The 23,554-nt window shown below is 43.6% G+C and overlaps 1 protein-coding gene across 4 annotated transcripts in view; it reads right to left on the bottom strand.

Moving 5' to 3' along the window:
• The window catches only part of LOC147016470 (uncharacterized), a 121,951-nt gene that overhangs the window by 70,148 nt on the left and 28,249 nt on the right, over positions 1 to 23,554 (bottom strand). For 3 of the 4 annotated variants that reach the window (XM_085845140.1, XM_085845142.1, XM_085845141.1), the window contains 7 exons: positions 22,195 to 22,353; positions 21,134 to 21,229; positions 16,940 to 17,101; positions 15,659 to 15,754; positions 14,590 to 14,685; positions 8,063 to 8,111; positions 967 to 1,085 (listed from right to left, as the gene is read on the bottom strand). In XM_085845140.1, coding sequence (XP_085701266.1) covers positions 967 to 1,085; positions 8,063 to 8,111; positions 14,590 to 14,685; positions 15,659 to 15,754; positions 16,940 to 17,101; positions 21,134 to 21,229; positions 22,195 to 22,353 — 777 coding nt within the window. The remainder of the gene's footprint in view (positions 1 to 966; positions 1,086 to 8,062; positions 8,112 to 14,589; positions 14,686 to 15,658; positions 15,755 to 16,939; positions 17,102 to 21,133; positions 21,230 to 22,194; positions 22,354 to 23,554) is intronic. The other variant, XM_085845143.1, reaches the window with a different exon arrangement.

The following is a 23,554-nucleotide window of genomic DNA, read 5'->3' as shown; positions in this document are numbered from 1 at the left end:
GATGGGGAGAGGAGTGAAGATGGGGAGAGGAGTGAAGATGGGCAGAGAAGGAACAGGAGAGGATGCATGAAAAGTGAGTGATCACCAGGTCAAGGAGGAAGTACTTGATGAAGAAATCCACGTTGGGAAGTTTAAAAATGCATTTGAATATCCTTTGACACGTGAAATGAGGTGAAGTTGACGTTTTGATTGCCAGCCCTTCATCAAAGCAAATCACCTCTGAACTTGGGCTAATGCTCAAAACGAAAGTCGCATCTAATTTCCCCGGCATTAATCATACTCCTGTTGTCAAAACTTTGGTAAAACACATTCTTCATCTTTTCCACTAATACAGATTGTGGAGAATATTTATATTGACAGATTTTTGTGCATTTATTATTTTCTGAAAGGAATAATCCAGAATATTCCGAATTTAGAAGTCCCACAGAAGATAAAACTCTGAAAAACAAGAAGGGCACTTGGTAGAGCACATACCTCTGCCACACAATGACTGATCCACGAGAATACATCGGGCCCAATACATTTTTGAAATACTATATCATGCTGGATATCATTTTTGTCCCTATTTCTCAATGGTGAAGAATCACTAAAAATTCTAGTAGTCAGATCCGGATCTTCACCAAAATCTAATCAGTTCATCCTTGTCACACATCCAACCAATCCACAAAATTTCATCCAAATCCATCCACAACTTTTTGAGATATCCTATACACAAACAAACCAACAAACAAACCAACAGAAAGGGGTGAAAACATAACCTCCTTCACCTTCGGTGGAGGAGGTAATAAATGATGACTTTGGCATGAAGAGCAGAGGATGAGCACAAAATAGGAAGAGAAAACAACCGAGCTCATAGAGTTGAAGGAAGTTAAATAAGGAAATTAAATGAAATTAGGAAATCAAATAACAAAAGAGAATTATTGTTCAAGAAGTTCATTAATTGTTGGTGGAAAGGAAAATATTCACCTCCTTTGGTTGAAGAACCATTTGTCCAGCCACCCTGGTCAAGTGTTGATCAACCTCCAATGTGCTGCTGTTGGGACTATTCCTGCTGCTCTGCTGCTCCTCTTTTACAGAGTCGACATCTGTTTGGTGTTTCCATGGGGATAAAAATAAACAGGGGTCTCCTGTAATTACTAAATAAATAAAGGTCTCACTCTTCCATGAGCCTTGACTGTAAAGAAATAAAATGATAATAATAAAAATAAAAATAATAATAATAATAATAACAATAAAGGTTCATATTCTCTCTGAGGTTTCCAGCAGTTGACGAGTCACCATTTCACGTCATATTTCAATCCATAAATGTGATCTTTCTATTCCCATTAACCGTACCCAACGCCTCTTACTTTCATGTTATAACTGGGTCCACCCCTCCCCTCCCCTTGACTCAACTTCTCCCACTGTGAAATGCCCTGTAATCTGTTACCTTACTTACCTTAGTATCAGTCAGTGTTAAGGTTTTAGAGGCATTTGTGGAAATGCAATAAATATTTACCCCGAGCACGTGAAGTGAAAAGTGGGGTGAAGCAATCGATCCATTCATGTCCGTATATGAATTACATACTTGGAACACTGCAGAAGAGAAATTGCCTTCATAATATTTCTAAGAACCATGCTATTGATATACAGTGCCGACAGAAAGTCTGCACCCCCTTTCAAAAATTTCACCTTTTGTGACCATATAACCTGGAATTAAACTGCATTAAATCAGACTTTCCCCACGTTTATTTTCCACATCGTAACCCACAGCTTCCAAGTGAAAAACAAATTCTACAAATTTCAGAAAATAAATTTAAAACACCAAACGAGGATGTCTTGGTTGGATAAGTGTCCAACCCCTAATAATAACAATTGTAAATTAGCTAAGGTGAACCAATCACCTTCAAAATCACACACCAAGTTAATTGGCCTCGACCTGTGTTAAATTGTGGCATATCTGATTATTTCAGAATAAAACTAGAAGGGCACTCGGGAGAGCGCATACCTCCGCTACATAATTCCTGATCCACGAGAACATATTGGGCCCAATACATTTTTGAAATATGATGAGGCAGACACAGTACGATATCGTTTTTGACCGTATCTCTCAATGGTGAAGAATCATATAAAAATTCCAGTCGGCAGATCCGGATTTGGACCTTCACCAAAATCGAATCAGTGCGTTCTTGTCACAAACCCAACCAGCCCACCAAATTTCATCCGGATCCGTCCACATCTTTTTGAGATTTGCTGCACGCAGACAGAGACAGAGACAGACAAACAAACAGGGTCAAAAACACAAGCTCCTTCCACCTTCGGCAGCAAAGGTAACGAACTGTTCCTGTATGTTTCTTCTGCTGGTTGGTACATTTCACAGCAGACTCAACCATGAGAACAAAGGGGCTTTCAGAAGACCTCCAGGATAAAGTTGTGGAAAGGCACAGATTAGTGGATGGGTATAAAAATATTTCAAAGCAGAGATGCCAACTTTTGGAAATCAGAATTAGGGAGGATTTGCAACCGACACCAAATAATGTGCGCGAAGCGCACATCTCGAGCGCGGAGCGCTCGACCCTTGCGGCGGAGTCCAGGGCCCGCCTTAGGGCCCTGGAAGCTCTGGGGTTCCAGACGCTCTCTAGTGCCCTCTGAGCCCTATTTTGGAGCATTTAACATGTTAAGAATTCCCACTTTTTGAACAAAAAAAGGGGAAAATTGTGCACTTTTTAATGTTACATGTATGTTAATATTAGTAAGTTAGGGGACAATCAAAGATTAACAAAAAGCACAAAAGAAGCAATATTTTTCTTACCTTACTGGCTGGTACTACTGCTGCTTGCTTTTTCCATGGCAGCTTTGCTGAGTGACAGCTGTGTGGCTCTTTTAGCCCTTCTGATGATGTCTTTCCTGTATTCTCTCTGGTAGCAAGGGGTGCTATGAGCTAGTTTTTCAATTAAGAGAGCTTCCAGGGTTTTGACACTCAAATTGGGACGAAATTCAGTATGATTCTTCCGCACAAGACTGAGTGCCCGCTCACATGATGCGTTCGAATGAGGAATGACCAAGATTCCCTTCATCACTTTGCTCAAATTAGGATACTTCTTGGCACCAGTGCAGGGATCTGTGAGCTGTGAAATCCGATGCCACTGCTCATCCACTCTCACTGTCTCAGTAGCAATTGTAGCTATGGAGGCGTCTGCCTGGTAGTGAGCGAATTCACTCTCAAGACTGTCTCTGTCACTATCACCGCCACTGAACAGACAGGGGAATTTCTTGATGAAAAACTCCACACAGTCAAACCCCACTTCTTGGTGTAGCTTAACATCCAGCACCTGAGTATGCTTGGCTAATTCATCATCTAGCGGCCAGGTTTTGAAGATGTAATTGCAGGCTTTCACATAATATGAGCGAACTGCACTGAAGAAACCTTGGATGTCTGACTCACTCAGAGTGAAGGTGGATTTCTTGAGACTCCTTTGTTCCCTTATATACAGTTTGGCATCGTTCCCAATCATGAGGTCCTCATCATTCTTCTGATGATTTCTGTCAGAGAAGGGTACATTTACCAGAGCAACCGATGACACCGATGGTTTCAAAACCGTACGAAGATATCTTTCAGAAGACCATTCAATTCTCCGTGCAGGAGATGAATACAGGGTTCGTCTCTTTGGAGCAGAAGATTCCCTTCTCAAAAAGCTTGTTAGCATATCGAAGGAAGAAACAATAGAGTTTTGTTTGTGGAGACAAGAACATCCTGTTGACACGTTTTTCTCTAGATTCCTGCACAGTGTTTGAGGAAGATGCGCTTTTAGTTGTAGAACTCGTAGTACACTTAGCCGCAGGGCGATCACACTTGCGTTTACTGCCAACAGAAGAGGTCAGACTCGTAGTACCAGATCCAATTTTACGTTTGAGGAGAGAGCTTGAGGTAGGTGCAGCCAAGGAAGAAGACCTCTGATTCGAAGGTTTTGCTGAGCTTCTATCAAGTGATTTGGCAAAAGCAGAACTTAACTGGGTCCTTCTTTGCCTGTAGATGGGACTATCACAGTCTTTCTCGACTCTGAAGGGATCTGCTTTGTAGATGAACGTGATGAAGGGCCGGTGATGCTACCTGCTCTCAGCATTGGTTTTGGTGCTGTCCCTGCTGTCTTCTTCGCAGCAGATACTGCAGTGGTAGTGGTGAATGCTGCTCCACTAGTGCTTGATCCTGCAGTGCCAGTACTGGCAGTAGATACAGTGCCGTCCTTCTTGCTCGTTGTTAGAGTCTTGGCTACAGTTGGTTGCATTTTTTCTTCGTACTTCTTCTTTGAAGAAGAGGCGAAGTGGCTCCCACTGTTCAATCAGCCTGTCTAGGCACTGACCAAGGGACAGCCACCTTGTTGCGACATGCTTCAGAATCTTGTGTGTCGGGGCATCACAGAGTTCTTGCAGTGCTTTCACTCCTTTGACGCGTTTACTACTTTTGTCCAAGTAGTAGTAAATATCGATGAGAAAGTCATCTAATTCAATGGGTAAGGCCTGAGCCGCCTTCTTGGCCGTATTGTGCATCATATGGCAAGGGCATCCCATGATGTAGCACTCTGGATTTTGTTTGTGGATATAAGCAGCGACTCCTTTGTGCTTGCCCACCATGACAGAGGCATTATCAGCACAAAAGGAAACACAATTTCCCCACGGAATTTTCCTGTCACTGAACTCATGATCAAGCAGTTTGAAAATGTTTTCTCCAGTGGAATCTTGTTTGCACGCAGGCAAACTTAGCAAACCTTGCTTCACAATCCCAGCACTGTTGTCATAGTACGAAATCAGGACAGGATATAGCTGGGCCTCACCACTGTCATTGCTACCGTCTGTAGCTAGGCTAGCAATATCGGCAATAGATGAAGCAGTGACATTTGACAACTCACCAATTATTGCTGAAGTTTTTGTTCTTGCACATCCATACTTTGAAGCAACTTTTGAATCTGGAAACATCTTTTGAAATAGAGGTCCAGCATGATCTGAGACTGATATGGGCAAGTTATGTTCCACAATAAATCCACTAAAGAGAAGTTCCGCTCGGGTAACATCCTCTTCCTCGCTTGTCCCTTGTTTGGTGAAATAATTCAGAAGTGTACCGGTACTCGTGCTCGAAGATCTCTCCTTTGCAATGTCTGTGTGCCGTTTGCTTCCAACGTGCTTCCGAATATCATCGCGACCTCCGTGCTCAACTGAAATATCAACGCTGCATATTGTACAATACGCATGATGAATTCCTCTTTCAGACTTTCGAATACACGGGTATTGGAGACTGTATTCGGTCTTGTACTTCTGAGACCATTTCTTGGTCTTCGTAGTTTCTTTCTGCCATTTCGTAATCAACATCGAGGGCTTGAAGCATCGGTAACTTCGAAGTCGATGTTCCACAGCTGCAGCACGACTCGTAGAACTCTAGCGGCTGTTAAACACCGCACGGTGGTCGCGACCGCCGGGCTGGTACGGGGCCCAGCTGCATGCAGTGAGCGTATCGCATGCATATACACTGTGCATACATACCGCATGCACTGTATTGCACACATACTGCATGCACTAAATCTCAGTGCATGATCGCATAAGCGAGAACCAGACCCAATGTTTCGCTGCTCCTCATTTGAATTTGCAATTTTTTACGTACAATTTGGTAGCAGCGAACGTTATGGAGTTACCACATGCTATACGTAGCAGACGATGCTTTTCATTCAATTCTCATACTAGTACATTCTGATTAGTGAACAGTGCAAAAATATCAAAATTTCGGGAGGATAAGGATAGTGATCGTAAGGGCGGGAGTTTGGGTGAATTTTCGGAAGCCTCCCGATGAAATCGGGAGGGTTGGCATCTGTGCAAAGGCCTTGAGTGTCCCTTGGAGCACAGTCAAGACAATCATCAAGAAGTGGAAGGCGTATGGTACCACCAAGACCCTGCCTCGATCAGGCCGTCCCTCCACACTGGATGACCCAGCAAGGAGATGACTGATCACAGAGGCCAATGGCAACTTCGAAAGAGCGACATGCCTTTTTGTCAAAGATTGGTCACTGTGTGCATGTGACAACAATATCTCAAGCATTACACAAGTCTGGACTGTGCGGTAAGGTGGCAAGAGGGAAGCCATTACTCAAAAAAGCCCACCTTGAATCCTGTTTGAGGGATGCAAAAAACACTGGAGATTCTGAAGCCATGTGGCAAAAGGTTTTGTGGTTTGATGAAACCAAGATAAAACTTTTTGGCCTTAATGCAAAATGTTACGTTTGGCTCAAACCCAACACAGCACATCACCCAAATAACACCATCCCTACTGTGCAGCATGGTGGGGGCAACATCATGTTGTGGGGATGTTTCTCAGCAGGGACTGGGGCACTTGTCAGGATAGAAGGGAAAATGGATAGAGCAAAATACAGAAAAATCTGAGAAGAAAACCTGCTGCCCTCTGCCACAAGGCTGAAATTGGGATGGAAGTTCACCTTTCAGGACCCCAAGCCCCAGCTTGGTCATTGGACAATGACCCCAAGCACCCAGCCAAAGCTACACTGGAGTGGCTAAGGAACAAAAAGATAAATGTCCTTGAGTGGCCCACTGGGAGCCCTGACATAAATCCAATTGAAAATCTGTGGCATGACTTGAAGATTGCTGTCCATCAACACTCCCCACACAACTTCACTGAGCTTGAACAGTTTTGTTCAGAAGAATGGGCAAATATTGCCCAATCAAGGTGTGCAAAGTTGGTCGATACCTATCCCAACAGACTCACAGCTGTAATTGCTGTCAAAAGTGCTTCCACCAAGTATTAATTAATTCAGAGGGGTGGACATTTACCCGACCTCGATATTCTAGTTTTGTGTTTTTAATTCGTTTTCCAAAATTTGTATAATTTGTTTTTCACTTGGAAGCTGTGGGTTACGATGTGTAAATAAAAGGTGGAAAAAGTGTTTTAATGCAATTTTATTCCAGGTTATAAGGGAACAAAAGGTGGAAATTTTGAAAAGGGGTGCAGTGTAGACTTTCTGTGAGCACTGTATAGCACGTGAGAGGGTACAGTATCCGGGGGAAGATGAGCCCACCAACATGGATATGTACGATGCCGATTGATGGTGCTTCTACGGCGATCAATAATGCTTTTATCTCCTAAAGTATGACGAAATGTCATCCATCATATTACAGTGTATGAGGGTCATGTATAAGACTGCTTCAGTGGTGTTAAAATTTCGGATTTTTAAAACGATCTTCAAAATCATTCTTTTATTAGAATTGAAGTATATACTGAAACATTGCATGGGGTATCATGTTCTATGAACTCTCTAGTTGGTAATGTGAACAGTTTGAGGAATAAATCTGTTCATCATATAAGGACTCCACCGGAAACAAATAGGTCAAAGCAAAGGAAGTTTGATAACATCATGACTGCTTTGCTGAAGATCCCCTCTGCATACAGCATTGTCCACAATGTATTTGTATTGTAATAAATTTTTCCATGAAAGGTTTTGATAAAATTATGTGAAATTAAAAAACTGTTTTCAGTGACATCATAAATAATTTAACTTTCACTGAAATTGGCACAAAGTTTGGTTCTTGAAATCTCGGTTTATCATTCACCTCAAAAGTCCTATGCTGTGAAAAGAAACCAATGAAGCATAAACCGCTGTGAAGATAAACGAACAGCTCGGCCACCATCATCTTTTTTTTTTTTCATGTGGCGTGAGCCAGGGGAAGCTCAGCCCAAGTCTTCATCAACCAGATGGCCACGCCTGACATTCGACTATTCGGGCAGGAATTGGGAATTTGGCCATGGTGCCGACGACAGCCTACAGACTCTTTGAGAAGGACATCATGGAATCTTTAACGTCTACCAACGAATGCTGGCAGACGGGACGCCTGTTTAACGGCTATCCAAGGGACGGCACATACTTTGATGAATCACCCTTCCAATAAAACACCGGACTGACAGTTTATAGCTGGGTCGGGTATCAAGCCCTAGCTAGACGACTTGGAAGTGAGTCTGCGTACCTCGAGGCCAGCCAATCAGCCTCAATGAAAGAAAATAGAAAGACATTATTGAAATTGTTCTTACCTTTCTTGTCCGAGCAGCTCTGATCTTCCATCCTGGTGAGAAATGGATGCTGCAGAAGGAGCACACAATGACAAAATAATGAAAATAATGTTTTTTACAGCAAAGGACAAAAAAAGAAACGAAAATGAAATATGGCAGAATATTTCAAAGGAAGATTAAGTGTTTATGTGAAAAGATGAAATTTGAATGGATCACCATGAAGGTTAATGCATCTGTTTTGAGAAAAAAAAATTCATTTTATCAACCAAAAGTTTGTATTTGATTTATCCAAATATATGCTCAGAGAAGAGCATGGTGACCGGGGATAAGAAGGCAAGGTAAGAACAATGGAGCAACGAGTCAACAGGAGGACCTGATAAGCAAGAGAATTAATTAACCAGAAAAGAGGACAGAGAAGTCGAGGAAACCCTTTTAGCTGAAAGGGAAAAGGTTGCATGGGTTTGGTAAGGTTAATGGGGAAGATCGGATTGGAAGTTGGGATGGAGGAATACATGAGATGGTGCTGTACCACTGGCATGATTCCCTGGAGGGAAGAGTGCAGTTAAACCACATCCGGAAGTCAGTTTCACAAACGTCGGAAAAGAGTCACAAAATAAGTGAGATGGGCCGAAAGCCTTGATTTTTGGGAGTTTAGCACGGAGTGTGTTCCTGGGAGAATGTGTGCATCATGGAGGAGCTGGGAGGAGTCATAAGGCAAAGCGATGGAATACTGTGGATGAAGCAAGAGCACGAAAGAAACAATAAAAAAAAAATAGAGGCCACCAACCTGTTTGCAATGTTAAGAGAAACAGAGGCCTTGTCCTTTTGCCTCATCATGAGAGATGCTAATATGTTGAAAGCTTTAGTTTAGAATTCCACAGAGTCCATGAGAAGATGGGATGATAGGGCCCCAATCCATCTGAAACAGCAGTACTCTGGTGAGCTGCACCTAAATGGCTTTGTGAGAGTGTGGGTAGTTCTCATCTTTCAAGGAAAGACTTGGAAGAAGAGAAGACACTTTTTGCTGCTCATATGAGAGGCCATGATCCTCATATGTTTGACCCAGGTGAGGTCATAGCTGATTGTGACAAATGGAAGTGAAAGAGATTGAACCTCTTCCAGTGTATGATGTTTGTAATTTATAGGTGGAAAGATAGGATCGGTGGATAGGTCATTATCATCGTTTGTACGTCGAAAGTGGCTGTCGGTTACACAAGTGTACTGCAGTGCCACTGATACAGTGCCCCCCCCCATAGGTGAGAACAGGAATTTAAATTTAGTCAGGTATATAGCGATAGCTCGTTTAATTATTCGCAAAGGAGAGTCCATCAACTAATGCCAGACGGGTCACCTTGTTCAACGTCAATCTGAGGGAGAGCACACAAACTGATGCCTTGCCCTGCCTGCAAAACACCAGCATGACAATGTCTAGCTGGGCCGAGTTTCAATCCCATGCAATACAGCTCAGAGCCGAGTACGCATCCCTCGAGGCTATCCACCAGCCCAGGTAGAAGGGTAGAAATAAACAAACTAAATTGGACAGGCAGATCATGGAACACAAAAAAGTTTTATGATCCTTGTGGAACGACAGAATGAAACTGACATTTTCTGGGATTAAAGAATATGTTCCATTGTTAGATAAGCATCTAGTGATGCCTTGTTCAGCAGAAAGTGATGCTGCAGCTGCCTGCTGATCATTGGGATGTGGTACCATGGCACACACAGTGGATTTGTGTGCTTAACAAATGTAAGGACTTTCAGAGATTCAGAGAGCACATTCATGTATTTAAGGAACAAGAATGAATAAAACACTGCATTGGGTACTCCAGACTGCTGCAAGAGACGAGATGAGAGGTTTCCATTGAAAGCAATGCACTGACTGCATGGATGAAGGAAGTCAGCAATCCAGGAATGAAGGGGCTTCTTTGCCAAAAGCAAAGAGCTTGGAAAGCAAAGCGTGATGCGAGACAGGCAATTGCCTGATATGTCCAGTGATGTGGTCAAGCAGCAGGATGTCATTTGAGGGACCAGGAAATAATCAAAACTGATGGTTCGAGATCAGGCTTTTAAATAAGTGAATGACTTGACATCAGCATCAATTATCAATTCCATGACTTTGGTTATCGTGGCCGTCTCTGGGCTGGATCCCCTGCCTGACATATTGGGCTTATCATCACCCAAAGAAAGGCTGAAGAACTCAGAGAGAGGAAAAGCAAAAGCTGCAGAAAATGATTTGAAAACTTTGCTGTTGATCGCAGCTGGAGCCAATACAGAGCAAGGGTGAGGTTGGAGTAAATTTTATCTGCATTCACAGATGAGGATACAAAGTCTGGTACACATTGGGTGGAGGGGACAAGTTAGTGTTGAGCAGGATGGCTTGGGTACATGAGATTTTGAAGCAAGAACTGAGTTGATGCTTTAACTTGAATGGAGTCCGCTGTAAGGGAGGGCATGGATTGGGAGGATACCCGACAGATTTCATTGATAAGGCACCATCATAACTTTAAGGAAAAATAATGGCAAATTGCTTATCTTTAAAATCGGTAAGATTATGTTTTCGAGCTTTCTGAAGGATGGACACGCAGTTGTTGTGAGCTACACACCGAAAGTTACCCTCAATCAAAATATCCTTACATGTTGAAAAATAAGCTTCTTTACAAGAACGGCCTCCCCACAAGATTCAGTGGACCATTTCCAAGAGGATGTACATCATAGCTGGAGAAAGGTGGGATGAAACGAGAGACAGAGAGACACAGAGAGACACAGAGAGACACAGAGAGACACAGAGACAGAGAGAGAGAGAGAGACAGAGACAGAGACAGAGACAGAGACAGAGACAGAGACAGAGACAGAGACAGAGACAGAGACAGAGATAGAGACAGAGAGAGAGACAGAGACAGAGAGAGAGAGAGAGAGAGAGAGAGAGAGAGAGAGAGAGAGAGAGAGAGAGAGAGAGAGAGAGAGAGAGAGAGAGAGAGAGAGAGAGAGAGAGAGAGAGAGAGAGAGAGAGAGAGAGCTTTTGTGACAGTTATAGCAGATGGAATAATAAATGTCAGATTCTGTGGAAATGGCAGCTCAATAATTTTGTCAGAGGGCAGAATGTAGTCCTCAATAGTTGTCCTGTGCAAACAGTGTGTTGTCCTTACTGGTACGTGGAATGAGGTGTGGTTGACGTCTTGATTGTCAAGCCTTCGTCAAAGAAAATTAGCTCTGAACTTGGGCTAATGCTCAAAACTAAAGTTGCATGTAATTTCCCACAACATTAAACATATTCCTCTCAACTAAACGTTGATAAAATATATTCTTTATCTTTTCTGGGGATACAGACCGACACGATAGCTTTCAGAGGATGGGATTGTGGAGTGTTTTGATCAAAATGTGCATACCATTGCCAAATTTTTATTAGCATTGATTAAACCTTCGATTGACTTTTTATAAAGAGCATCAAGTGTCTCTTTCATCTCCTTGATGTCAGTTTCTTGCTGCAAAACAACGTCATATGTAAATCACTGGTGAAGCAAAGTTGGTAATTATCATCACAAATTGTCTCAATAATTCAGCTCATAATCTCAAAAGATTATTTCAAAGCGGTAATCTTGTTGTGGTCAAACAAATGTGAATAAAACTGCGAACAGCGCAAACTGCTTTTGCACACATGGCGGCGTAATGGTCAGAGTGTACGCTCAGAGTCTGGGAGTTTGATGGTTCAATCAAGCACGAGTCACACTAAACATTTATAAACTGGTATGTGCTGATATCTTGCTCGACCTTCAGTATTTCAAAAGGGGAGAGGATGAACAGCAATAGGTTGTTAATCACAGCGCAAGCTTTGATAGGCCCCAACAGCCTCTTCGTACATTGAAGGAACAAGAAAGTAACTCGTATTATTACATTTCTTTTTGTTATTATTATAAAAACAGTGAGTGTAAGACTGTGGCGGGACAGCACAGGGTTTGATGTGCCTAATGCCCTCCTTATGCGTTGAAGTTACTTGAAAGGGAAGTCACAGTATTATTGTAGCTGTTATCGTTGTTGTTATGATAGCAGTGAGTTTCAGACTGTAGTGGGTGGACTTATTTTGGAATCCTCTCCTTTTGTATGATTTTTTGTGGTGAAAATAATATCAACAGATTTGAGGATTTAACACGTTGATATTTTTTAGAGAATCTTTGGGTTGCCTCCTTTGATGTTTCCACCTGATCACGGAGGACATGACGTTGTTAGCCCCTAGTTCAAATCCAATATACTTGATTTGACCGTTGTCCAGCCATGTGCTTTGTTTCATGGTAAAGGTAGAAACACCTCTGAGCCATCGTGATTGTTTAATGAAAAGCATAAATATGACATAATAATAAAATGCTTTCACAGAAAAGTGTTACGGAAATGGCCCTTATTGGACGACTAAATATAGGATTAGCTCAGATCACCCATTAAATCCATGTTTAGCTCGGTTGTGTGGTAAAATGGGTGTTACATGTGCGACGGGAGGTGCAAGAGGCTGTATTATTGTTTGTGCGGTGGTGGTGGTGGAACTAGAGCTCCCTCTTCTTCTTCCCCATCCCGGACGAGGCCCCGCCCAGTCGGCTGAGAGGGTGTGGCCAAAAAGAGGAAGTGAAGCTAAGGGGAGGAGTTTGTCGGCTTCGCTGAGAGAAGGTGCTCGTGTGTCGAAGGAGCGAACAAGAGAGAAACGAAGGCTTCATAAAAAGGTTGTTTGTGGAAAACAGTTGGGTTTTTGAGGCGATTGAACGAAGGAGGCACAGTGTTGGATCTGCCGGGAGAGACGCTGAACCTGCCTGCATGTCGAGTCTGCATTTTTAGCAGTAAGAGAGGCTGCCTGTACGGCGAGTCTGCCTTTTTGGGGGCAGTGGGAGAGGCGGCCTGCACATCGAGTCGGCGATGGACTCTTATGAGGAAGTGATTCCGCTGTGAGAGAGACGGCAGCTGGCTTTGAGAGGCGAGCGTGGAAAAGGAAAGAAAAGGTGATTCTACAGAAAGAAACTGAGAGGACGGAGCCTCTGACGGTCCCTGCTCACACCAACGGCTCGATATGTTTGCCAGAGCCCGGCACCTCGATTGGGGCCTTGTCTGGTGAACAGGCCAGGCCTGGATTTGTATGCTGGACCTTGAGAGAAATCAGCTAAGGCCTATCGTCGACCTTACGTGGGGTCAGAGCGCGTGGAGACCGTGCGGTGCGGAAAGGAAAGAGTGCGGCGCCGCCATCTTGCCACGCGGCGCGTTCGAGCTGGGGCTCGAATCCGTGGACATCCGCCTGTTGCGAGCGAAATTGGTGCTTTTGACACTGCCCTCTCATCCATGAAACATCACCAAGTACTCCGTCTTGTCTTGCATGCTGTCTGTCTGTCTCTCTTTGTCGGCATGTGTTGTATAAGGCATATCTTGGTAGGGACCCCCTCAAAACCTGTAGTCCATAGTTCCCCAGTTAAGAACGGGTTAAAGATTGTTAATAAAAGCATTGTCATGAATGTTTTGCTTGTGTCGTATTCCCCGATGTTCCCCAATAAATCTGGTTGGTACGAATGAAGTTGTCGCTATGGATTAATTTGTGTCGCGTCGAGGAAAGATCCGTTTGATTGGCATATAAAACCAAAATGGTTGCAGACTGGCAGAAAACACTCGGCATCTGACACAATCAGTCTGTTACAGGGGTTCTATTTCTCCAACTAGTAAGGTACAAGGATTACGTTGGTACCGCGATTGAAGACGCGTGAGCCGAGGCCTGTGCCGAGCCGGCCGGCGTTATAAACCCCGGAGACGGCGGTGGTGAGGGTGGCGCCTAGAGTCGGATGAGAATCCCACCACCCCGGATCCGCAACAATATCCTTGCATGTTGAAAAATAAGCTTCTTTACTGGAATGGCCTCCCCACAAGATTCAGTGGACCATTTCCAAGAGGATGTATAGCATAGCTGGAGAAAGGTGGGATTAAACAGGTGCACGAAAGAGAGAAGTCTTTTGTGACAGTAACAGTAGATGGAATAATAAATGTCAGATTCTGTGGAAATGGCAGCTCAATAATTTTGTCAGAGGGCAGAATGTAGACCTCAATAGTTGTCCTGTGCAAACAGCCATCTTCTGTGGCATTGGGCAAGCTTCCCAAAAGCTACACATATAGACTATGACAAAAACATTGTCAGGTGAGTCAAAATTTGGAGAGGAAGAAAGATGGGCAGAGAAGGAATAGCTGAAAGGATGGATGTAAAGTGAGTCTTGACCAGGTCGAGGAGGAAGGATGCACTTGTTGAACAAATCCATGATGGGAAGTTTACAAGTCCATTTGAATATGCTTACTGCTACGTGGAATGAGGTGTGGTTGACGTCTTGATTGCCAGGCCTTCGTCAAAGCAAATTAGCTCTGAACTTGGGCGAATGCTCAAAACTAAAGTTGCATGTAATTTCCCACAACATTAAACATATTCCTCTCAACTCGACTTTGATAAAATATATTCTTTATCTTTTCCGGTGATACAGACAGACATGATAGCTTTCAGAGGATGGGATTGTGGAGTGTTTTGATCAAAATGTCCATACCATTGCCAACTTTTTATTAGCATTGATGAAACCTTCGATGTACTTTTTATGAAGAGCATCAAGCCTCTCTTTCAACTCCTTGATGTCAGTTTCTTGCTGCAAAACAACGTCATATGTAAATTACTGGCGAAGCAAACTTTGTAATTATCATCACAAATTGTCTCAACAATTCAGCTCAGAATCTCAAAAGATTATTTCAAAGCGGTAATCTTGTTGTGGTCAAACAAATGTGAATAAAACTGCGAACAGTACGAACTGCTTTTGCACACATGGCGGCGTAATGGTCAGAGTGTACGCTCAGAGTCTGGGAGTTTGATGGTTCGAATCAAGGACGAGTCACACAAAACATTTATAAACTGGTATGTGCTGATACCTTGCTCGACCTTCAGTATTTCAAAAGGGGAGAGGATGAACAGCAATAGGTTATTAATCACAGCGCAGGCTTTGATAGGCCCCAACAGCCTCTTCGTACATTGAAGTCACTCGAAAGTAACTCGTATTATTACATTTCTTTTTGTTATTATTATTATAACAGTGAGTGTAAGACTGTGGTGGGACAGCACAGGGTTTGATGGGCCCAATGCCCTCCTTATGCATTGAAGTTACTTGTAAGAGAAGTCACAGTATTATTGTAGCTGTTATCGTTGTTGTTATGATAGCAGTGAGTTTCAGACTGTAGTGGGTGGACTTATTTTGGAATCCTCTCCTTTTATATGATTTTTTGTGGTGAAAATAATATCAACAGATTTGAGGATTTAACACGTTGATATTTTGAGTGAATCTTTGCGTTTCCTCCTTTGGTGTTTCCACCTGATCAAGGAGGACATGACGTTGTTAGCCCCTGGTTCAAATCCAATCTACTTGATTTGACCATTGTCCAGCCATGTGCTTTGTGTCATGGTAAAGGTAGAAACACCTCTGAGCCTTCATGATTGTTTAATTAAAAGCATAAGTATGATATAATAATAAAATACTTTCACAGAAACAAAAATTGGCAAAAGAAAAAAATAAAACATACATTTACTCATCACATTCAACAGTCTGGCTCTCTCATGCTCGTTCACTTTACCTTGATATCCATTTCCTCATTCTTTTTCTCTGTTTCCAAAAGAGGCTTCTTTTTCGTGGCTTCCTTGTGTCTTGCCATCACCAAATGGGAATAATTCTGTCACGTAAACATGCTTTATATAAACAAACAGCACTGCATGGTTAAGCATCAACAAAAAATGTTTGCCTCGGCATTATATTCAAACAAAAACAGGTCAAGGTGGAAAGGAAACACAGGATTATGATAAAGGGTAAAATAATGAACATTATATTTATTGAATAGACCGTCAAGTCATTTTGTTTGGCTCGACAGCGCGTTGGAAAAAAGGAATAGTCATCGATTGCACTGCGTATCCGAAAAAAAAGTTCTTCACGTGAAATAAACCACCTCGTCAATTTGTTCACAGTAATAAAGCTGCTGCCCAGTCAACAACCACACCGTGAGAGCTGTGTAAACTTGGGGTCGAAAAACTATGTGAAGACCAGACGACTGGTGAAGACAGGGATTTTGAATTTTGCCAGGGGGCCGATGACAACACGTCTGCTCTCCATGAACACATAATGGAATCTTTAAGGTGCACAAAATATAGCCAGCACACAAGGACGGTCCATACCCGGTTAGTTTAACATCCATCCGAGGGGTGGCACACAATGATGGCTCACCCTGCTTGTGAAGCAACATGATGACAGTTCATAGCTGGGATGATAAAACCTCATCACAGAAGTGCTGAACAACAACTACATCATTACCACTTCAGGTAGCTACATAACTTCAGAAACTAAATCTATAGTTTCTGAATTAAGAAGGGGTGTTAACAAAAACTCATAACTCTGTATTGAAAGATACCGTGGGATCTATACAATATATCCAATGTCGAATGCCAGCAGATAAATCCCCACGTGACATCCATCCAAGGGACGGTGCACTTCCTGATGCAACACCCTGCTTGGGAAGCACCATTATGACAGTTGAACCAGAATTGAATCCGGACAAGACGGCACAGAGAACAGTGTGATAACTCTGCACCACCTTTTGAACTGACAATTACCAGTGAACAGGATATTAATAAACATATTAACAAGCGAACACAAATTACAAGTGGAGAACAAACCGTTTTGTACAATAAATCCATTTTCAAAAAAAACATCCAATTAAATTATCATCCCCACAAGTGTCACGGGTGAATCCCAATATAGAGCCTCACAAGGCAGAGGTTCATCAAATAATACTTGAAGATACCTCCAAGAGTGAAAAGAGAAACCACATTCTCTTCACATGAAGAGCAAATAATAACAGGAATACCTGTCTCCTATTACTGTGATTGCTGCCACTTGAATAAAAGTTCTTCTTCGAGCTGCCAGTGTTTTTTAACAGCTTTGATGAAACCGATTTCTTTGTGGATGCTTCAACATCCTTTTCAAATGCTGTATGCTTCTCCAATGTACAGCATTTTGCGGAAGCATGCTGTTGGAGCATATTAACATCATCAAACCATGCAAGCTGGATTAAAAAGTAATTATCAGGGAAATCAACACTCATAACACCACAGATACAGATATACGAGGAAATGTCAAGAAGAAAGGCCTCCTGGACTTTTTCTCCAAAACAGGGAAAGATATTCAAATGAAACAAACACTAATATAAACATCAATCTGTACTCTATTGTAGTGTACGTTTATTCCTCAACATAATCAACTGTGGTCTGCACATTTCCCCCAACGTTCAAGTAGTTTTGTGATGCTGTCATGATACAACTTTGTGTCCTGCTGACTTAACCAGCGCTACACAGCAGACTTGACATCATTGTCAGGAGAAAACATCCACAAAGGTGTTCCTTAAGTTTGTGAAGAGATGAGAACCTGACAGAGCCAAGTTAGGGCTGAGCATCCTTCATGGCGGGACTCCATTGACCATCTTTTCCTGGGGCACCCAATTCACATCCGCAGTCAGTCATCCCAACTCTCACCTGTAGTCATCTCCAGTCTGTCATCCCAACTCTAATCTGCAGTCATCTCATCTCCAGTCAATCACCCCAACCGTCAACATCAGCACTTCATGCCTCACGCCAGTGAAGACATCATGGTGCCATCTTGGATAACCTCGTACTGATACAACTTGTGCAAGAATTACTAAGCTTTGTACCCAGTGGTGGGAAGAGGTAAGAAGCGAACTTTGCTTCATTTCATTTGAACAACTCTACCTGTATTGAAGAAAAACAAGAGGAAGCATTACTTTTTCAACATGCCCCCATAAATTTGTGAGCGGATTTGTAGAAATCCTGTCTTATTTATCAAGGAACATCGAACTCGAAACATAGAATTAAAGGAAACAACTGAAGTGTGGTGTGTGTGTGTGTGTGTGTGTGTGTGTGTGTGTGTGTGTGTGTGTGTGTGTGTGTGTGTGTGTGTGTGTGTGTGTGATAACTCTTCATGGATCCTTTTGCAAGATGTCAATTGTCTTTGTCTCGTTGTTCCCCTTGGATCCTCTTTCAGAATGTGAATATGCCGCCCTCTGTCATTTCTCTCCTCCATGAACCGAGATTTCAGTGCAAAACTAGAACGGCACTCGGAAGAGCGCACACCTCCGCCAGGCTGAACAGTTTACATTTTGTATCCCACCGATGGGCCGGATCTGCTGACCTGAACTAAAGTCTGATTTGCTTTTTGTCATCGAACCAACCCATCCACCAAGTTTTGTCATTACAAGAGTGAAGTCAATGGCACAGCATCACAAATCCCCACACTTCCTCATGCAAGTGAAGTGGAAAGATGGCAAAACGTTCCACCAGGAATGACAATATCTAATTTAAAATGTATTTCCCGTTTTGATCCTTGTGAATTAAATGTTTCTGACCGAAATGGTTTTCCCGTATTTTGACTGAAATGTTTTTCCCACAATGCCTCCCGTAGGTTAGAACAGGAATTTGTAATTTATTCAAAGCGCCAGCAAAAGCTCACCGACTCTTCACAAAGGACACCGTGTGATCTTTATCATCCACAAACGAATCCCAGGAGACCGGATGCCCAATTTAACGTCCATCCGAGAGACAGTAAACACATCGACACATCAACCGGCTGCCATATTGACCAACCACACCTTGAGTGGTGGGACAGCACAGCCTTTGATGGGCCTCACGCCATCCTTACGCATTGAAGTTACTTGAAAGGGAAATCACGATGTCATTGTTGCTGTTATCGTTGTTGTTATGACAGCAGTGAGTGTAAGACTGTAGTTGGTGGACTTATTTTGGAATCCTCTCCTTTTATATGATTTTTTTGTGGTGAAAATAATATCAACAGATTTGAGGATTTAACACGTTGATATTTTCAGTGAATCTTTGGGTTTCCTCCTTTGGTGTTTCCACCTGATCACGGAGGACATGACGTTGTTAGCCTCTGGTTCAAATCCAATATACTTGATTTGACCGTTGTCCAGCCATGTGCTTTGTGTCATGGTAAAGGTAAAAACACCTCTGAGCCTTTGTGATTGTTTAATTTAAAGCATAAACATGATATTGTTGCGAATTCGCACCCGCTGGCGTGCGAACGGCCACGTAACTCGAACCGTGGCACGTCACCCACCGGACGGACAATTCTGTCATGACCCTCTCGGAACAACGCCGGGAGCTCGTCACGGGTGGGCCTTTCGACCTCACCACAATCGTGCCAATCGGCCACCCGCGTATGGAAGGGTTGTTCGCCAAACTCGACCTACCTAAGTACCCACGCGGATGGTTAACCGGGCGATCGTACCTCGCCACAGGTCGACTCCGGACACGAACCGCTTGGGCAGCCCGTTCCGTACTATCTGGATAACCGAGCGGTGTTATTGTCGACCTGGACGGTTCAGATTAATTACCGGGATGTTGAACCCACCACGAACCCCTTACGTAATGCAAGATGGAGATTCAATGAAGAAAAAGATGAAGCGAAACGGGCACAGTTCAACAAGCAAGCATTATATTTTGCGGCACACGGACACAAAGCAAGCACGTATATTCAGTCACAGCAACAATAATAAAAGGCACGTATTCAAGCACAGAAAGAAACAGTAAAAAAAGAGATACTTCCGACTACGACCGACACACGGCAACACTTACGCAGTTTCACTTAACAGACGGCGCCACCACAAGCATTTACACAAAAAGCAAAGGAAAAAGAAAGCCACCCTCATAGGCGAGGAGGCAGACAGGTCCGTAGACCAAATGTACGTGGATCCCGGAAGATCGGCCAGGTCCACGAGACCGGGGAGGTCTTACCTGCGTCCTCGTGACGCGATGGCGGGCAAGCCACAATGTTCGCGCCGCTGTGCCCCGACTCCGTGCCCTGGCGTGGTCGGCGAGTCCTCTCCGGCGTGCTCCACGTGAGCGGTCCCGTTGGCACCACGTTTAGGGTGGGGGGGGGAGCGGGGGCCCCCCTCGGCACTATCTCAGCGCGAATGGGTGGGGGGATCGTTGATGCTCAGGGAGAGGGGTATGGCTGGCCGGCCTGGATCTCGCGACGAGTCGAGCGACCCCCGCACCACGACAGCGTCCGCCGTCTTCCCTGCAACTTCTCTCCCAGCTCAACTCACCCTCTCTCAGTTCCACTCAGCTCTGCCCCGCTCTTCTCCCAACTCACCGGTGCTCAAAACCCAACTCGCCTCGCTTCGCCTTGCGCTCGCCTTTTTATCGGCCTCAAGAGGAGCCGATATGCAAATATGCGGATCAAAACGCGATTGGAGGCGGGGCCACGCCACCCTCTTTTCAGCCATTGGTCGGGCAAAAAGGGGGCGTGAACCTCCCTTGATCCGCATATTGGCATAAACGGACTTCACAGACACGCGCTTGGGGGCGAGGCCAAGCCGCCTCACGTTCGACCATTGGACGGAGGGGAAGTGGGCGTGAAGCATTCCTGATCCGCGGATCGACGCGTTCGGCCTTCACTGCCGAACGGCTCCGGGACCACGACGTTTGGTGTTGACTGGTAGTGTTTGGGAATGGCCGTAGAAGCGATGATGTGGGATGAAGTTGTGAAGGTAAAGGCGAAGGTGGTGGAGGGTCTTCTGTGGTGAGGGTTGGCATTGTGGTTGTTGTGTAGTTGTAGTTGGTGGCGATGGCTGGTGTGGTGGTTAATGTGGTTGTTGTGTGAGGGTTGGAGCGTGGTTGGAGTTTGTGGCGATGGCTGGCGTGGTGGTTAAGGTGGTTGCTGTGTGATGGCGGTTGAGACGTGGTTGGTTCAAAATAACGACAGAAAAGAAAAACAGCTATCTCAAAGCGTCGCAGCCCGGATGAATCACACATATTCCCTCTATACAACGGGTTTTGGCTAACTTCACATGGACTTCTCGATATATCTCACCTCAGGACTCTTGATGGTGTAATGCGAATTTCCACAACCGTAACAATATATAATAAAATACTTTCACAGAAACAAAAATTGGCAAAAGAAAAAAACAAAAACATGTATTTACTCGTCACATTCAACAGTCTGGCTCTCTCATGCTCGTTCACTTTACCTTGATTTCCATTTTCTCATTTTGGGTGTCTGTTTCCAAAAGAGGCTTCTTTTTCATGGCTTCCTTGTGTCTTGCCATCACCAAATGGGAATAATTCTGTCATGTAAACATGCTTTATATAAACAAACAGCACTGCATGGTTAAGCATCAACAAAAAAATATTTGCTTTGGCATTATATTCAAACAAAAACAGGTCAAGGTGGAAAGGAAACACAGGATTATGATAAAGGGTAAAATGATCAACATTATATTTATTGAATAGACACTCAAGTCATTTTGTTTGGCTCGACAGCGTGTTGGAAAAAAAGGAATAATCATCGATTGCACTGCGTATCCGAAAAAAGCTCTTCACGGGAAACAAACCACCTCGTCAATTTGTTCACAGTGAAGAAGCTGCTGTCCGGTCAACAACCACACCGTGAGAGCTGTGTAAACTTGGGGTCGAAAAACTACGTGAAGACCAGACGACTGGTGAAGGCAGGGATTTTGAATTTCGCCAGGGGGCCGATGACAACACGTCTGCTCTTCATGAACACATAATGGAATCTTTAACGTGCACAAAATATAGCCAGCACGTGAGGACGGTCCATACTCGGTTAGTTTAACATCTATCCGAGGGATGGCACACATTGATGTCTCACCCTGCTTGTGAAGCAACATGATGACAGCTGGGATGATAAAACCTCATCACAGAAGTGGTAAATAATAGCTAATTCATTACCACTTCAGTTAGCAACATAACTTTAGAAACTAAATTTAGTTTCTGAATTAAGAAGGGGTGTTAACAAAAACTCATAACTCTGTATTGAAAGATACCGTGGGATCTTATACAGTATATCCAATGTTGAATGCTAGCAGATAAATCGCCAGGTTGACATCCATCCAAGGGACGGTGCACTTCCTGATGCAACACCCTGCTTGGGAAGCACCATTCCGACAGGTGAATCAGAATCGAACCCGGACAAGACAGCACAAAGAACAGTGTGATAACTCTGCACCACCTTTTTGAACTGACAATTACCACATTCTCTTCACTTGAAGAGCAAATAATAATGGAATACCTGTCTCCTCTGACTGTCGTTGCTGCTGCTTGAAAAGTTCTTCTTCGAGCTGCCAGTGTTTTCTAACAGCTTTGACGAAACCGATTTCTTTGTGGATGCTTTAACATCCTTTTCAAATGCTGTATGCTTCTCCAATGTACAGCATTTTGTGGAAGCATGCTGTTGGAGCATATTAACATAATCAAACCGTGCAAGCTGGATTAAAAAGTAATTATCACGGAAATCAACACTCATAACACCACAAATACAGAAAACGAGGCAATGTTGAGAAGAAAGGCCTCATTGACTTTTTTTCCAAAACAGGGAAAGATATTCAAATGAGACAAACACTGATATGAACATCAATCTGTACTCTATTGTCGTGCATGTTTATTCCTCAACATAATCACCACTGCGGTCCGCACATTTCCCCCAACGTTCAAGTAGTTTTGTGTTGCTGTCATGATATAACTTTGGGTCCTGCTGACTTAACCAGCGCTACACAGCAGACTTGACATCATTGTCATGAGAAAACATCCGCAAAGGTGTTCCTGAAGTTTGTGAAGAGATGAGAACCTGACAGAGCCAAGTTAGGGCTGAGGATCCTTCATGGCAGGACTCCATTGACCATCTCTTCCTGTCAGGATCATCATGGTGCACCCAACTCACATCCGCAGTCAGTCATCTCCAGTCAGTCATCCCAACTGTCACCTCCAGTCATTTCCAGTCTGTCATCCCAACTCTAATCTGCAATCACCTCATCTCCAGTCAATCATCCCAACCGTCAACTTCAGCATTTCATGCCTCAGGACAGTGAAAACATCATGGTGCCATCTTGGATAATGTAGTGCTGACACAACTTGTGCAAGAATTACTAAGCTTTGCACCCAGTAGTGGGAAGAGGTAAGAAGCGAACTGTGCTTCATTTCATTTGAACAACTTTACCTATATTGAAGAAAAACAAGAGGAAGCATTACTTTTTCAACATGCCCCCATACATTTGTGAGCGGATTTTTAGAAATCCTGTCTTATCAAAGAACCTCGAACTCTAAACATAGAATTAAAGGAAACAACTGAAGTGTGGTGTGTGTGTGTGTGTGTGTGTGTGTGTGTGTGTGTGTGTGTGTGTGTGTGTGTGTGTGTGTGTGTGTGTGTGTGTGTGTGTGTGTGTGTGTGTGTGTGTGTGTGTGTGTGTGTGTGTGTGTGTGTGTGATAACTGTTCATGGATCCTTTTGCAAGATGTCAATTGTCTTTGCCTCGATGTTCCCCTTGGATCCTCTTTCAGAATGTGAATATGCTGCCCTCTGTCATTTCTCTCCTCCATGAACCGAGATTTCAGTGCAAAACTAGAACTAGTCCAAGAGCATTAGGTCAAAATAGG

The sequence above is a fragment of the Eptatretus burgeri genome, chromosome 11 (assembly GCF_056783735.1).
Source record: "Eptatretus burgeri isolate ZD-2024b chromosome 11, Ebu_testis_v1, whole genome shotgun sequence".
Classification (NCBI taxonomy): Eukaryota; Metazoa; Chordata; class Myxini; order Myxiniformes; family Myxinidae; genus Eptatretus; species Eptatretus burgeri.
Note: the sequence above shows the minus strand (reverse complement) of the source record. Positions and strands in the feature narration are given on the sequence as shown.